The sequence below is a fragment of the Balaenoptera physalus genome (assembly GCF_965194825.1).
Source record: "Balaenoptera physalus genome assembly, chromosome: X".
Classification (NCBI taxonomy): domain Eukaryota; kingdom Metazoa; phylum Chordata; class Mammalia; order Artiodactyla; family Balaenopteridae; genus Balaenoptera; species Balaenoptera physalus.
Genome location: NC_138903.1, coordinates 129,774,912 through 129,791,381, shown reverse-complemented (window position 1 = coordinate 129,791,381; position 16,470 = coordinate 129,774,912). Strand labels below are relative to the sequence as shown.

Here is a 16,470-nt window from a genome sequence, read left to right as displayed (position 1 = left end):
AAAGCCCCCGCCTGTCTCCTGACTTTCTCTGACTCTGTGGATGACGCGGAGTCCCACTCAGAAGGGGCTGAAGAGCTCGTCTTAGCAGTGCAGCCACCAGCTGTGCAGCGGACTGTTCCAGGCACTCTGTGCGAACGCCACGTGGGTTTCCGGGTGCTCCCGGAAGCCCGAGGAAGATGAGAGAGAAAGTTCTAGACATCTCCTTACAGAGAAAGTGGTTGGATCAGAAGAGCACGTGAGGGGGCGCTTTGCTACGGAAGCAGCAGTAGCCACGCGCACTGAGGGCCTGAGGTCCCAAGGCTTGGCGCCTCTGGAAGCAAAAGACACGCCCATTGGCCTTCCACCAATAGGAAGGCCTCCCTGCAAGGCTGCGGAGTTGGAGGAGCAAACTTGGAGGTGCAGAGCCCATGGTGGCACATAGGTCAATCTGTCTTTACAGGTGGGTTTCTGCTGTGATTGTTAATGTCATAAAGCTATTCTTTTTTCTCTTTTTTTTTAATTTTTTAATTTTATTTTATTTATTTTTGTATACAGCAGGTAATTATTAGTTATCCCTTTTATACATATTAGTGTACATATGTCAATCCCAATCTCCCAATTCATCACAACACCACCCCCCCGCCCCCAACACTTTCCCACCTTGGTGTCCACACGTTTGTGCTCTACATCTGTGTCTCTACTTCTGTCCTGCAAACCGGTACACCTGTACCATTTTTCTAGGTTCCACATATGTACATTAATATACAATATTTGTTTCTCTCTTTCTGACTTCCTTCACTCTGTATGACAGTCTCTAGATCCATCTACGTCTCTACAAATGACCCAATTTCGTTCCTTTGTACAGCTGAGTAATAAATAATAGTAATAAAGCTCTTTTTTATATGGACTGATTTCTTGTCTAGTTATTATCAACTAGCCATCTTCTCACATGGCAGAAGAGGATGAGGCAGCTGTCTGGGGTCTCTTTTAGAAGGGCAATAATCTCATTCATGAGGGCTCCCTCCTCATGGGCTAATCACTTCCCAGGGCCCCACCTCCAAATCCCATCACTTTGGTAGTTAGAATTTAACAGGTGAATGAGGGGGACAGTTTCACAAATATTCAGTCCATAGCACTGTCTGTCCAACTATTTTTGCTTCTCTGTTCCCTTTTTCCTGCTGAGATAATCAAGTTTTTCATTTACATTTTAACTTCTCTACTGCCTTTTGAGGCAATTATCAGTTTTCGCTAAAACTTTACAATTCACCTATGAAATGGAAGAAAAACCCTCACCACCTCTGGGTCTGCAAAGTGCCTATCCTACCCTCTCACTGGAGAGGTGTCCCATGTGTGCTGAGCAGGAATCCTACTCTGGACCCCCGCCCTCACTGCCAGCAGCCCTTTCCCTCCATTGCCCACAGCAGAGGCCAGACTCAGCTGAAACTTTCAGGGAAATTTATTAAAGAGAAATATTGACTGAAACCATTGAACAGAGAGGAACACAGAGAGGAACTTCTAACAGCAACCAGAGCCCACGGGTCCCGGCGCCCCCCCCAGGGTCCCCAAAAATGTGCCTCCGCTACACCCCACCCGGTGGCCCTCCATCTCCCAACAGTCTCCCTTCCTGAGGGCCCCACGGGTGGCCTCTCGCCAGGACTATGGGCGCTGGCAAAGCCCGCTCCCCCTAGGGCAGCCATTCCCCCTCTGGCCGACATGCCCGGGACCTGGTCCTGCCCTATGGCGGGAACAGGACAGTCCCACAGCAGGGCACGCACCACTGAGCCGACGATGGTGTGTCCCGAGGAACAACGGGGTGGCCTTCAGTTGTACTGCTAATTACTTTCACATTTCCAAGTAAATTCCTATTCCAATGCTATGTTATCTTGTTCAGGATCACAAAATAATATGGGAATCTTACTATTTGTTTTACACAATAGCAAAACTCTTGTTGTTGAACTGAATTAGTGCAAATACATGTGTGATTAATGTCATTCACAAACTTAGATACTGAAGCTTATTAAGCCTTCTTTTAAGGGGAACAATATTTGAAAATTTCCTAAAGAAAACAGAGATGAAATTCCATGTCATCATACACAACAGGAACCCAAAGATGCTGCACACCGGGTTCCCCCGACAGGCCCAGGCCCTCACTACTTAGAAGGCTGACCGCTCCCTCTTCAAACTCAGAGAGAAGGATCAGCCTCCCTTCCTGCCCCACGGGAGAAGCTGCTGGACGTGGGCCTGGAAGGAGCCTGGCTGCTGCTCTGGCTCAGGCCCCCTCTTCCTCATCGCTCACACCCTCTGCACACAGGGATGGGAAGGACCTGGGATCCCATCCACTGGCCCTGAGCAGATGCTCCAGGACCTGCCACTTGCTGGTCTCCGCGTGGGCCCGGGGACCCCACAGGAACTCATAGCGGGCGGGGTCACAGTGGGGCACCTGCCGGTACTCCAGGTAGCCCTCCTGCACCCACACTTTGGTGAGGAGCTCCCTGGGCTCCCCATAGATGTAGTGCTCCCTCCCGGCACACACACCCACCTTGCTAAGTGCTCCCCACACCTCCTCCTCTGGGGCAACAAAGTCATCCTCCAGGAGGATCAGGCCCAGGAGCAACACCAGGAGGCCGGGCTTGGGCATGCTCGGCCCGTCACTCAGCATCCCATCGTAGGCGAGGCCCAGGGCGGGGACGAGGACATAGGAGTGATTGCTGGGGTCCACTTCCTTCACGTCGAGGCCAATGACCAGCTGCGAGTGCGCGGAGGCTCGGCTGAAGACCACGGGGAAGTGGTCCTGGTAATCACTGAGGATGGTCAGCATTTCTGCCTCTGTGGTAGTCTCCTTTGTGCGATACTTGGGCAGCAGGAACGCCACCAGGTCAGACTTCAGCACAATAAGTGCCTCCTGGGGCAAGGACTCGGCACAGGCGGAGAAGGAGGGGGCGACGGGGGAGGAGGAGGACGAGGGGGATGCGGCCTCCTCGCCCGCAGCCCCGAACAGCTGCGCCTCCACCGGGCCCTGGGCCTGGACTGGGGCCTGAAGGTCTGCCTCAGGCTGGCGCAGCTCACTCATCTCGACCAGGGGCCTGATGACTGGGGTCGGGCCGCTGACGGGAGTCTGGGCAGGGGTGACAGGTGGGGACCACGGACCTGGTGGAGAAAGGGGGTGTGAGTAGCCTCGGCGGAGAAACGCACCCTGGGCAGCTCTGACGAAGGCCACTTACAGGGCTCGTCTGGAGGGGTGCCCTCGGGCCTCACAGGGGCGCTCCTCCTGGGCGGCCTGTCCCCTGCCAACCTGAAGAAGGAAGCGAGGTGGCCCCTCAGGGTGCAGCCAGTGCAGCCCCAGGTACCGACCGGGGCTGAGAGGGGTGTGGGGAGGTGTGGTGTCTTGAGCCTTGTGGGGTCCCCTCTGTTCTGGGAGGGGGAGGACCTGGGTGCATACTCAGGGCGCGCACCTCACCTTGACTCCTGGCGCTGCCTGGGCCTCCTCTGCTCTGTGGCCTGAGGACACGTGCCTCAGACGTGGGCCTTCGCCTCCCGGTTCCTGGAGCCCCTGTAAGAGGAATGGAGGGCGCACCTCGGGTGTAGATTGTGGCACAGCCCTGGGCCCCTCGATGCTGGTAGGAGGGGTGGGCCGGACTCTGTGGGCCCCCCATTGTTCCGGGGATTGGGCCCCCCCAGTCCTCTCCAGGGGTCCACACCTTGACCCCGGGAGATCCTGGGACTCCTCCCTCTGCTGACCTGATCTTTCCCCTCAGACCAAGGTCCTCCCATCCCTGGACGAGTCCACCCCCAACCACGTGGCAGAGGTGAGAGCCTGCAACGTCAAGTCAGCCCTGCCCGGGACCTCCCAGGGCTGACAGCATGGGTGAGCTTCTCTGAGGTCCCCTCTGTTCTGGGGTCCAGGGTCCCCTCAGTCCTGCCTCAGGGTCCTCACCTTGACCCCCGGCAGGACCTGGGAATCTCCCCTCTGCCCACCTGACACCCCGCCCCGCATACCAGGTTCCCACTCTCTATGAGACCCGGATGTCAGGAAGTGCTGTAACTGGCCCTCCGGCCCTATGACCTCCCAGGGCCGACTCTGCTCTGAGGCCCATGGTCCCCTCTGTCCTCCCTCAGGGGCCTCACGTTGACTCCCAGCTGGACCTGCGATTCTCCCCTCCACCCACCTTAGGCCCCGCCCCTTATCCCAGGTCCCCAGTATCTCTGAGACCTGGATGCCGAAGTCAAAACGCCTTCCCAAGTGCTCATTCCGTCCCGGGACTCCCAGGGCTGTTGGCAGGGGCGGGGATCTGTGGGGTCCCCTCTGTCCTCCCTCAGGGTCCTCAACTTGAGCTCTGGCAGGTCCTGTGATGCCCCCTGTGTTGACCCAAGGCCGGACCGTCACACCAAGGCCCTCACTGTCCTGAGACCCCCGGTGGGAATCTATGGACAGCACATCAGGCCACCAAGCCCAGGGCTTCCCAGGGCTGAGATGATCCCTCTGGGTTCCCTCAGCCCTCCCTCGGCTCCTCACCTTCCCTCCCAGCTGGTCGGGCCCCGCCGTCTGCCCACCTGTGTTTGGTCCCCTGAGGCCCAGGCCCTCCCCAGCCAGGACCCCTGAGAGGGAAGCGGGGGTCGGGGGTGGGGCTTATTCCCACAGCCCTGCCGGGGGTCTCTCAGGGCTGACAGCAGGGCCGACCTGGATGCCTTGCGGCCTCCGAGTCCCCCTCATGGTTGTACCTTGAGTCCTGGTGGGGCTGGGCTCCTTCCCTCTGCCGACCTGGCCCCGGCCTCCCTGCCCCAGGCCCTCCCCTCCCCCTCCCAGGGGGATCAGTGCACGTTGCATCCGGACAGCATGTCGGGGGGCTCCCAGGGCTGTCGGAGGGCCGCAGATGCATCCCCTGGGGGCCCTCAGTCCTCCTCTGGTCCTCACCTCGACTCCAGGCAGCACCTGGGCCCCTCCCTCTGCCCACCTGAGACTGCGCCCCGCAGACCGAGCCCCTCACCCCCCGAGATCCCTGAGGAGGTGGGCGGTGGAGTGGGATGGGCAGCCTGACAGCCCGGCCCGGGGTGCCCCAGGAGTCCCAGTAGGGGTGGGGTTGCATGCTGGGGGACCCTCTGTTCCGGGCCTGCTGGACCCCTCCATCCTCACTCAGGAGGGTCCTCCTCAATCCCGAGAGAAAGGCTGCAGTCCCAGCACAGATGCTGGATGGGGGGCTGCCGCGCCCATGACCGTGGGGGGAGCACAGAGAACCGCACACCTTCCCCTCGGGGCTCCTCACCAGCCTCCAGACTTTGGAAACCTGTTTTAAGAAACGTTTAGTTTTAGCTGAAGAGGCCTGAGCAGTGGCAGGTGATTTAGGGAAACGCTTGCTTTGATGATTAGATCATATTACCTGTTGGAGTTACGTGATTGTCACTTTTTCATCCTCATTCATAGTGAGTAATACATTTTACATGTCTGTGCAGTGCAGTGTGTGTCCTATGTATATATATATAACATGTGTGTAGAATATATGTGCCTATATACACATGCATCGCCATACCACATGTATGTGTAGGGAACACGTCATGTATGTTCCCGTACCCAGACTGAGGTCATCCACAGGGCCCTGAAGGGCACAGACACTCACGCCCCGTGGGGGTGCTGAGAGCCCTCCAGCCCGGCGGTCCCCGTGCTTTGAATGCAGGCTTGCCGCCTGCCTCACAGCCAGTCTGCCCGGGGAAGTGAGCCTGCAGGAGAACGTGGGGCCACCACGCCGCCGGGAGAGACGGGAGCAGAGTGGGCAGTGGAAGGAGAGAGCAGGGCCCAAGCCTGCGCAGAAGAGCCGCCTGCCGAGGGCCGTGCCTCGGACCCCCACGTCCAGGACCCTTCTCCATCCTCACACCCTCAGTCCTAGACCCTCACCCTCCTCCCTGGCCCTCGTGTCCATCTCACGAGAGATGGTCACCTGATGGGGCTGGGGAGGCCACGTGGGTAGAATCCAGTGTCAGGCTCTCATGGGCACTAATGCCTGGCTTCCCTGTGTTTTCTCCATTATGTGGCCTGAGGCATCAGGTAGTAGGACCCCGTGGAGGACAGCTGAATCCCCCTTGACTGTTGGGGAGACAAGTCAGGCCAGTGCAGGGACGGGGCTTTGCACGTACACTAAGCTCAGCTTGAATAAGAGTCCTTCTAGTGATAAGCTGATCAAATCATGGAGACTCCCTATGCCTCGATTTCTCCATCTGTAAAATGGGCCTCGTAATAGTACAAGGCAAAAGCATTGGTGTGGGTTTCCCCATGATGTGACCTGTTTGTAAAAGGCCTGGGCCAAATGAAGTGGTCGGTGGATGTAGCTCTTGTTACTGAGTGTGTAAGAAAGATGCGCCCTCCCCCATGTTGTGAAGATTCCAAACCAGTACATGTCTTCTGATCCCCGCATACGTGGATTAGTGCAGTTTTCCTTTTCTCGTGAAAATTTGTTATCAGAATGCTTGGATTCGCCTTACTCTTTTTCTCGCTTGTCCCTGTTCACGATGAGGCTATTGATTTGAGGTGTTGCTTCCATTGGAACACAGGTGTTTGCAGCTTTAACTCCCAAGTGCCTCTTTGGCCGGCGTGCCGTAAGTCCTGGGGGCGTTGGTATGTGTTTTCTTCATTTCAAAGTATTTTCTAATTTCCCTTGTGATGTCTTGTGTGTTCCCTGGGCTATAGTTACGGACTGAACTTCATCCCCCCAAATTTTGCATGTTGAAGCCCTAACCCCTAGAACCTCACAATGTCACTGTGACAGGAGTTGGTGGTTCTTAGGTTGACATGAGGTCACTGGGATGAGGTCTAAAGCAAGATGGCTGGTGCCCTTGAGGGAAGAGCAGATCAGCACATGCAAGGAGAGAAGGCAGGGCCTGGGGGTGCGTGCACAGAGGAAGAGGCCGAGTCCGTGCTCCAACATGCACTACATCAGGAGGTGACTGACCTGGTGGGGTTCCTGCTGCCCAAGTATCGCACAAAGGAGACTACCACAGAGGCAGAAATGCTGACCATCCTCAGTGATTACCAGGACCACTTCCCCGTGGTCTTCAGCCGAGCCTCCGCGCACTCGCAGCTGGTCCTTGGCCTCGACGTGAAGGAAGTGGACCCCAGCAATCACTCCTATGTCCTCGTCCCCGCCCTGGGCCTCGCCTACGATGGGATGCTGAGTGACGGGCCGAGCATGCCCAAGCCCGGCCTCCTGGTGTTGCTCCTGGGCCTGATCCTCCTGGAGGACGACTTTGTTGCCCCAGAGGAGGAGGTGTGGGGAGCACTTAGCAAGGTGGGTGTGTGTGCCGGGAGGGAGCACTACATCTATGGGGAGCCCAGGGAGCTCCTCACCAAAGTGTGGGTGCAGGAGGGCTACCTGGAGTACCGGCAGGTGCCCCACTGTGACCCCGCCCGCTATGAGTTCCTGTGGGGTCCCCGGGCCCACGCGGAGACCCGCAAGTGGCAGGTCCTGGAGCATCTGCTCAGGGCCAGTGGATGGGATCCCAGGTCCTTCCCATCCCTGTGTGCAGAGGGTGTGAGCGATGAGGAAGAGGGGGCCTGAGCCAGAGCAGCAGCCAGGCTCCTTCCAGGCCCACGTCCAGCAGCTTCTCCCGTGGGGCAGGAAGGGAGGCTGATCCTTCGCTCGGAGTTTGAAGAGGGAGCGGTCACCCTTCTAAGTAGTGAGGGCCCGGGCCTGTCGGGGGAACCCGGTGTGCAGCATCTTTGGGTTCCTGTTGTGTATGATGACATGGAATTTCATCTCTGTTTTCTTTAGGAATTTGTTAAATATTGTTCATTTTAAAAGAAGGCTTAATAAGCTTCAGTATCTAAGTTTATGAATGACATTAATCACACATGTATTTGCACTAATTCAGTTCAACGACAAGAGTTTTGCAATTGGGTAAAACAAATTGTAAGATTCCCATATTATTTTGTGATCCTGAACAAGATAACATAGCATTGGAATAGGAATTTACTTGGAAATGTGAAAGTAATTAGCAGTACAACTGAAGGCCACCCCGTTGTTCCTCGGGACACACCATCGTCGGCTCAGTGGTGCGTGCCTTGCTGTGGGACTCTCCTGTCCCCGCCATAGGGCAGGGCCAGGCCCCGGGCATGTGGGCCACAGGGGGAGGGGCTGCCCTGGGGGGAGCGGGCATTGCCGGCACCCAACTTCCTGGCGGGACGCCACACGAGGGGCCCTCAGAAAGGGAGACTGTGGGGGATGGAGGGCCGCCGGGTGGGGTGTATGTGTGGCACGTTGTTGGGTACCTTGGGCGGGGGGTGGCGGGTTCCGTGGGCTTCGGTGGCTGTCAGAAGTTCCTCTCTGTGTTATCATGCCCTCTGTTCAATGGTTTCAGTCAATGTTTCTCTTAGTAAATTTCCCTGAATGTTTCAGCTGAGTCTGGCCTCTGCTGTGGGCAATGGAGGGAAATGGCTGCTGGGGGTGAGGGCGGGGGTCCAGAGTAGGATTCCTGCTCAGCACCCACGGGACACCTCTCCAGTGAAAGGGTAGGGTAGGCACTTTGCAGACCCAGAGATGGTGAGGGTTTTTCTTCCATTTCATAGGTGAACTGTAAAGTTGTAGTGAAAACTGATAATTGCCTAAAAAGGCAGTAGAGAATTTAAAATGTAAATTAAAAAAATTATCTCAGCAGGAAGAAGGGAACATAGGAGCAAAAATAGTTGGACAGACAGTGCTATGGACTGAATATTTGTAAACCTCTCCCCCTCATTCACCTGTTAAATTCTAACTACCAAAGGGATGGGATTTGGAGGTGGGGCCCTGGGAAGTGATTAGCCCATGAGGAGGGAGCCCTCATGAATGAGATTATTGCCCTTGTAAAAGAGACCCCAGACAGCTGCCTCATCCTCTTCTGCCATGTGAGAAGATGGCTAGTTGATACAACTAGACAAGAAATCAGTCCATATAAAGAAGAGCTTTATTACTAGTACTTTATTACTCAGCTGTACAAAGGAACGAAATTGGGTCATTTGTAGAGACGTACATGGATCTAGAGACTGTCATACAGAGTAAAGGAAGTCAGAAAGAGAGAAACAAATATCGTATATTAATGCATGTATGTGGAACCTAGAAAAATGGTACAGATGTACCGGTTTGCAGGGCAGAAGTAGAGACACAGATGTAGAGCACAAACGTATGGACACCAAGGTGGGAAAGTGTTGGGGGCGGGGGGGTGGTGCTGTGATGAATTGGGAGATTGGGATTGACATATGTACACTAATATGTATAAAAGGGATAACTAATAATTACCTGCTGTATAAAAAAATAAATAAAATAAAATTAAAAAATTAAAAGAAAAGAGAAAGAAAAAAGAATAGCTTTATGACATTAACAATCACAGCAGAAACCCACCTGTAAAGACAGATTGACCTATGTGCCACCATGGGCTCTGCACCTCCAAGTTTGCTCCTCCAACTCCGCAGCCTTGCAGGGAGGCCTTCCTATTGGTGGAAGGCCAATGGGCGTGTCTTTTGCTTCCAGAGGCGCCAAGCCTTGGGACCTCAGGCCCTCAGTGCGCATGGCTACTGCTGCTTCCGTAGCAAAGCACCCCCTCACGTGCTCTTCTGATCCAACCACTTTCTCTGTAAGGAGACGTCTAGAACTTTCTCTCTCATCTTCCTCGGGCTTCCGGGAGCACCCGGAAACCCACGTGGCTTTCGCACAGAGTGCCTGGGACAGTGGGCTGCACAGTTCCTGGCTGCAGTGCTGAGACGAGCTCTTCAGCCCCTTCTGAGCGGGACTCCGCGTCATCCACAGAGTCAGAGAAAGTCAGGAGACAGGCGGGGGCTTTGCCGGGGGCTGGACTCCGCAGGTACCGGGGGCGCTGGGAAGGAGTGGGGGTGGGGGGAGGGGTACGCGCTGCTCGATGGGGAGTGGGGGAGGGGCGGCGGAGGGCAGCGGGCTGAAGGGGGGCTGGGGGAAGGGTCCCTCAGTGTGCGGGTCTGAGGGGAGGACCGTTAGCTGCCGGGGTGGCTGGTGGGGGGCGTTCTGGAGTCCGGGTGCAGAGGGTGGGGTAATGGCTAAGCGTGGGGGGGCCCGGAGCGGAGGGCTTCCTCCTGGGCGGGTGGGGCCAGCTTTGGGGGCCAGAGGAGAGGACGACTGGCTGCGGGGGTGGGGAGGACGCGACGGGCGGGCCACTCCCCCTCCTCGGGCCGAGACACGAAGCAAGGGCTAAGGGCTGCTGCGTGTGGCGGGAGGAAGGCGGAGCTACTCCTGGCGCAGGCGCGGGTCGATGGGGAGGACTCTCGGGCCCCCTCCCCGGGCCGAGACACGAGGCGAGGGCTAAGGGCTGCTGCGTGTGGCGGGAGGAAGGCGGAGCTACTCCTGGCTGAGGCGCGGGTCGATGGGGAGGACTCCCGGGCGCGGGCACGGTAGGCGTTATGGGAGCTCCCGCCGGGGCGGGGGGTGGGGTGGGGGGAGGACACTCATGGCAGGAAGGGGGCTCCGGCTCCCAGGTGGGCGGGGGCAAGAGGGGTGAGGTCTGCATCTGGGATGTGAGAGGCGAGAGCCCCTGGCTCTGGGGGTGCTCGGGAGAGGACTCCCCGGTGTGGGGAGGTGAGAGAGGCAGTCTGATCTCTACGCATGGGGGCGCGCCCGGCTTCCAGGGCCCAGAGCGGATCGCCAGCAGGTGGTGGGTGGGGGAGGGTGTATGGGGGGATGTAGTGGGGGAGGGTCCAAAGCGGAGAGCTTCCTGCTGGGCGGGTGGGGCCGGCTTTGGGGGCCAGAGGAGAGGACGACTGGCTGTGGGGGTGGGGAGGACACGACGGGCGGGCCACTCCCCCTCCTCGGGCCGAGACACGAAGCAAGGGCTAATGGCTGCTGCGTGTGGCGGGAGGAAGGCGGAGCTACTCCTGGCGCAGGCGCGGGTCGATGGGGAGGACTCTCGGGCCCCCTCCTCAGGCCGAGACACGAGGCGAGGGCTAACGGCTGCTGCGTGTGGCGGGAGGAAGGCGGAGCTACTCCTGGCTGAGGCGCGGGTCGATGGGGAGGACTCCCGGGCGCGGGTGAGGTAGGCGTTGGGGGAGCTCCCGCCGGGTCGGGGAGTGGGGTGGGGCGGAGGACGCTCGTGGCAGGAAGGGGGCTCCGGCTCCCGGGTGGGCGGGGGCAAGAGGGGTGGGCTCTGCATCTGGGGTGCGAGAGGCGAGAGCCCCTGGCTCTGGGGGTGCTCGGGGGAGGACTCCCCGGTGTGGGGAGGTGAGAGAGGCAGTCTGACCTCTACGCATGGGGGGCGCCCGGCTTGCAGGGCCCAGAGCGGATCGCCAGCAGGTGGTGGGTGGGGGAGGGCGTGTAGGGGGATGTAGTGGGGGGGGCGGGGAGGATCCTCCTGGCCACGAGGGGCGTAAGTGATGCTGAGAGGGGAGGCGCTGGGGCTGCTGTGATCCGGTGGAGGCTGTTGGCCATGGCAGATGGATTTGTGGGGGTCCAGGGAGGGGCTCTGGCCCCCTGCATGAGGCATCGAGAAGCTCCAGGTCGCACTGGAGGCCATAGGGCGCGATGAGCACTTGCAGTACTTCCTCACATCCTGGCCGCGGAGAGACTGGGGAGCGGGTATAAGGGGCGGTGTCTCAGGTGGGCGGAGGGAAGGATCCCATGTCCTGCGTGGAGTCAAGTTGAGGCCCCTGAGGGAGGACTGAGGAGGTGCTGGGCCCCAAACAGAGGGGACCCCACAGATCCCCGACCCTGCCGTCAGCCCTGGGAAGCCCCGGGGTAGGATGGGCACACGCATTGTTTCTTTATTTCCCCATCAGGTCTGACAGACCCTGGGGACTTGGTATAAAGGACGGGGCCTCAGTTCGATAGAGGGGAGAGTCCAGGTGCTGCCAGAGTGAGGGCGAGGCCCCTGAGGGACGACTGAGGGGAGCCCACAGAAACCCATCCGTGTGGTCAGCCCTGGGCAACACCGGGGAGGGATGACCCCAGGCAGCATTTCCTGACATCCGGGTCCCAGAGAGAGTGGGGACTTGGGGTAAGGGGCAGGGCCTCAGGTGGGCAAAGGGGGGGATCCCAGGTCCTGCCGGGGGTCAAGGTGAGGACCCTGAGGGAGGACAGAGGGGACCCTGGACCCCAGAACAGAGGGGACCTCAGAGGAGCTCGCCCATGCTGTCAGCCCTGGGAGGTCCCGGGCAGGGCTGACTTGACGTTGCAGGCTCTCACCTCTGCCACGTGGTTGGGGGTGGACTCGTCCAGGGATGGGAGGACCTTGGTCTGAGGGGAAAGATCAGGTCAGCAGAGGGAGGAGTCCCAGGATCTCCCGGGGTCAAGGTGTGGACCTCGAGAGAAGACTGAGGAGAGCCCAATCCCCGGAACAAAGGGGGACCCACAGAGTCCGGCCCACCCCTCCTGCCAGCACCGAGGGGCCCAGGGCTGTGCCACAATCTACACCCGAGGTGCGCCCTCCATTCCTCTTACAGGGGCTCCAGGAACCGGGAGGCGAAGGCCCAGGTCTGAGGCACGTGTCCTCAGGCCACAGAGCAGAGGAGGCCCAGGCAGCGCCAGGAGTCAAGGTGAGGTGCGTGCCCTGAGTGTGCACCCAGGGGCTCCCCCTCCCAGAACAGAGGGGACCCCACAAGGCTCAAGACACCACACCTCCCCACACCCCTCTCAGCCCCGGTCGGTACCTGGGGCTGCGCTGGCTGCACCCTGAGGGGCCACGTCGCTTCCTTCTTCAGGTTGGCAGGGGACAGGCCGCCCAGGAGGAGCGCCCCTGTGAGGCCCGAGGGCACCCCTCCAGACGAGCCCTGTAAGTGGCCTTCGTCAGAGCTCCCCAGGGTGCGTTTCTCCGCCGAGGCTACTCACACCCCCTTTCTCCACCAGGTCCGTGGTCCCCACCTGTCACCCCTGCCCAGACTCCTGTCGGCGGCCCGACCCCAGTCATCAGGCCCCTGGTCGAGATGAGCGAGCTGCGCCAGCCTGAGGCAGACCTTCAGGCCCCAGTCCAGGCCCAGGGCCCGGTGGAGGCGCAGCTGTTCGGGGCTGCGGGGGAGGAGGCCGCATCCCCCTCGTCCTCCTCCTCCCTCGTCGCCCCCTCCTTCTCCGCCTATGCCGAGTCCTTGCCCCAGGAGGCACTTACTGTGCTGATGGCTGACCTGGTGGCGTTCCTGCTCCTCAAGTATCGCACCGAGGAGCCGATCTCCAAGGCGGAGATGCTGAATATGGTCCTCCGTGACCATCGGGACTACTTCCCCGTGGTCTTCAGCCGAGCTTGCGAGTGCATGCAGCTGGTGTTTGGCGTGGACGTGAAGGAGGTGGACCCCCGCGAGTGCACCTACGTCCTGGTCCCCACCCTGGGCCTCACCTGTGATGCAGTGCTGAGCGATGGGCAGAGCATGCCCAAGGCCGGCCTCCTGGTGATGCTCCTGGGCCTGATCGCCCTGTACGGTGACCACGCCCCTGAGGAGGAGGTCTGGGAATTGCTCAGCATCATGGGGGTGTATGCAGGGAGGGAGCACTGCATCTATGGGGAGCCCAGGGAGCTCCTCACCAAAGTGTGGGTGCAGGAGGGCTACGTGGAGTACCGGCAGTTGCCCCACAGCGACCCCGCCCGCTACGAGTTCCTGTGGGGTCCCCGGGCCTACGCGGAGACCAGCAAGTGGCAGGTCCTGGAGCATCTGCTCAGGGTCAGTGGATGGGATCTCAGGTCCTTCCTATCCCTGTGTGCAGAGGGTGTGAGCGATGAGGACGTGGGGGCCTGAGCCAGAGCAGCAGCCAGGCTCCTTCCAGGCCCACGTCCAGCAGCTTCTCCCGTGGGGCAGGAAGGGAGGCTGATCCTTCCCTCTGAGTTTGAAGAGGGAACGGTCACCCTTCTAAGTAGTGAGGGCCTGGGCCTGTCGGGGGAACCCGGTGTGCAGCATCTTTGGGTTCCTGTTGTGTATGTTGACATGGAATTTCATCTCTGTTTTCTTTAGGAATTTGTTAAATATTGTTCATTTTAAAAGAAGGCTTAATAAGCTTCGGTATCTAAGTTTATGAATGACATTGATCACACATGTATTTGCACTAATTGTGTTCAACGACAAGAGTTTTGTTATTGTGTAAAGCAAACTGTAAGATTCCCATGTTATTTTGTGATCCTGAACAAGAGAACATGGCATTGGAATATGAATCTCTTGGAAATAAAAAAGAACTTTCGAATACAATTGATGAGGTCAAGAAAAAGAGAAATAAAAGTACAAGTTAGTTAATTCTTACTTCTTGTGCCTTCTCATCTGTCATTTTCCAAAACTAATATGCATACATATATGTATATGTAAATATCAGATTAGCATGGTTTACTTAAGAAATAGCTGAAAATTAAGCTGAGTCAATAAGGCCCCTGCTCACTGGCTTGTTTATTCCGCAGACCTCCACGGAGCCTCTGCTCTCTGGAAGGGCCTGTGTTAGTAGCGGGAACGCTAGGAAAAGCAGGACACACCTACACCTAGGGGGATGGTCTAGGAGCTGCAGTCACATGAGGAACGTGGTGAGACGTCCCCTCAAAGTCCCACAGAACAAGTCAACATGGGACGAGGCGATGGGGCTCCAGGAGCGGGCCCTGGAGGGTAAGTGCCCCGAGCCAGGGCAGTTTGGGCCTTTGGGAAGCGGGGCTTCCTTCTGTGGGAGGTGACGGTGATGAAACTGGGTGGTGGCAGCAGCAGGCGTGTAGAGGGCATCTTAGGGGTGAGAAGAAAATCTGAAATGGGACATGCAGATTAGAAGTTCCTCTTCTGTCGTGGATAAATCTTCTGGGGCAGGAGGAGAAGGTGCACTCTGGGCAGAGACCCTCAGAGTCCTGCTTATTCTGCCTGCACCTAAATACGCTCAACATCTTCCAAATGGGGAGGGGTGAGTGGAGTTTGGTCTGGCTCACAATTTACTCAGCCTTGGGGTATACAGTTGAAGCAGCTTTGGTAACCACCCCCGAATTGTTGGTAGGATTTTAATGGGGAGTCTTCTTTGAAAGTGGCTGCTGGACACTTAAACTGATGGATCAGCTTTCCTAGGTGGTCAGACCCCAAAGCCTTAGATGAGGAATGGTCATAGAAACCATGGCGGCAAAAACACCGAGTGACGCTGAATTCCACACATCTCAGAATCCTCCTTGGAGGGGAAGGATGGCTCCTGTGGATATCCTAGCGGGATGTTACCAAGGAAACTAACTAGCCCTCCTCCCACAGTCTGGTGTCTGGTCCTTGCCCCACAGGAAGGTCGTGGCTGTCCGGGTGCCCAAGGGCACCCGTGCAGGTGCTCAGGCACGTTGCATCGTGTGGCGGCAGCTGAGACTCCCAGGCTGAGATGTGTCCTTGCATGAGGAGGAAGGGGCACATCCTCAGCCTGCTGAGACTACGGGCTTGATTGCAGAGGGAAGGGCAGGAGGTGCTCTGGAGGGAATAGGGGGAGCCCTCCCTGTTGACATTCACAAGAGCCTTGGAAAGTAAATGGGATCTTGTATTAGAAAGTACCCGTCACAGAGTAGTGACGAGAAGTAGTTGCAGATTCAAGGCACATTTGGCTTTGTCGGAAGCTCCTCCACCTAATGAACGGAATTTTTTTCAACGCAAAGTTATAGCAGCTGCTTTTTGTTGAGCACCTAGTACACAGAATTGCAGGGGAGAGACTCACTCCAAGTCCTGGCCCATATGTTGTCTTCCTCTGCTTCCTGGCAGCTGCCTGCAGGGAATCTGGGATCCTTTATGTAAACCTACAAATATTTTAAAATAAGATGGTGTTTAAATCACTGTTTTAAATACAAAGACAGAAGAAACTTCCCACTTAAATAAAAATAATACATTGGTGCGGAAAAATTGTGGATTGTGGGCAGTGCAGAAGGTGTCCTAGGGGTGGTACATCCAGAGGGACCCAGGAGGGGCCGAGATCCCTGGGAGCAGGGGGCAGGGATGCAGCCTAGGAGCCTGGAGCTGAGCTGCAAGCGAGAACCCCGTGAGGACCCTGCACTCCTCTCACCACTAGCCTCCTTCCGGGGACAAGCCTTCTGTCCCCTTCCCTTCCCCACGTGGTAGGGCCTGGCCAGGTGGAGAGCAGACTCGGGGATGGGGAACTGGCACCTGAGCCTCTCGGGAGAGGAGCCCACAGTGCCCAGGTGGGAACCACGGCTTATAGGTCAGGAGGACCCTTATCGTGTCTCCTGGGGAAAGCATTCTCACTTTGGGAACCATAGGTCCTGCCAGCCCTGTCAATAGGGCACCAGTAGCCACATGAGGCTGCTGTTGAGTACTGACACGTGGTTAGTGTGTCCCAGGGCCTGGACTTCTTCAACCTTAAAACACTTTAAAGTTAAATGTCAATAGCTAGATGTGCCTAATGGCTGCACAGCCCAGGTGTGGAACTACAGACCCTAAACTTGGGGGACAGGAAGCACAGCTTCCCGTGTGGGCCAGTGGGAGTGACGGCAAGTGGGGTCACTCTGCCCTCTGGTTCAAGGACCACGTATCCCATCTAGTGGTAGAACAACGACGACAGATGTCGATTGTGTCTGATAACCTGGAGG

At 57.7% G+C, this 16,470-nt stretch overlaps 1 protein-coding gene and 3 pseudogenes across 4 annotated transcripts in view; 2 read left to right on the top strand and 2 right to left on the bottom strand.

Annotated features, from left to right (window-relative positions):
* Positions 1 to 1,710: 1,710 nt before the first annotated feature.
* LOC309652193 (melanoma-associated antigen 9 pseudogene) lies at positions 1,711 to 3,632 on the bottom strand (annotated as a pseudogene). The gene is made up of 3 exons: positions 3,554 to 3,632; positions 3,235 to 3,390; positions 1,711 to 3,126 (listed from the first exon to the last, which is right to left on the bottom strand). The product of its transcript is annotated as a melanoma-associated antigen 9 pseudogene (transcript).
* Positions 3,633 to 6,788: 3,156 nt separating this feature from the next.
* On the top strand, positions 6,789 to 7,523 carry LOC309652192 (melanoma-associated antigen 10 pseudogene; annotated as a pseudogene). The gene has a single exon. The product of its transcript is annotated as a melanoma-associated antigen 10 pseudogene (transcript).
* A 5,109-nt stretch (positions 7,524 to 12,632) lies between these two features.
* On the top strand, positions 12,633 to 13,678 carry LOC309652228 (melanoma-associated antigen 10 pseudogene; annotated as a pseudogene). The gene is made up of 2 exons (XR_014268792.1): positions 12,633 to 12,726; positions 12,801 to 13,678. The product of XR_014268792.1 is annotated as a melanoma-associated antigen 10 pseudogene (transcript).
* A 598-nt stretch (positions 13,679 to 14,276) lies between these two features.
* Positions 14,277 to 16,470, bottom strand: part of LOC309652234 (uncharacterized protein) — an 80,555-nt gene continuing 78,361 nt past the window's right edge. The window contains exons 4-5 of the mRNA XM_082445828.1: positions 15,585 to 15,663; positions 14,277 to 14,655 (exon numbers count right to left, since the gene is read on the bottom strand). Of these exons, the coding sequence (XP_082301954.1) occupies positions 14,459 to 14,655; positions 15,585 to 15,663 (276 nt within the window). The 3' untranslated portion in view covers positions 14,277 to 14,458. The remainder of the gene's footprint in view (positions 14,656 to 15,584; positions 15,664 to 16,470) is intronic.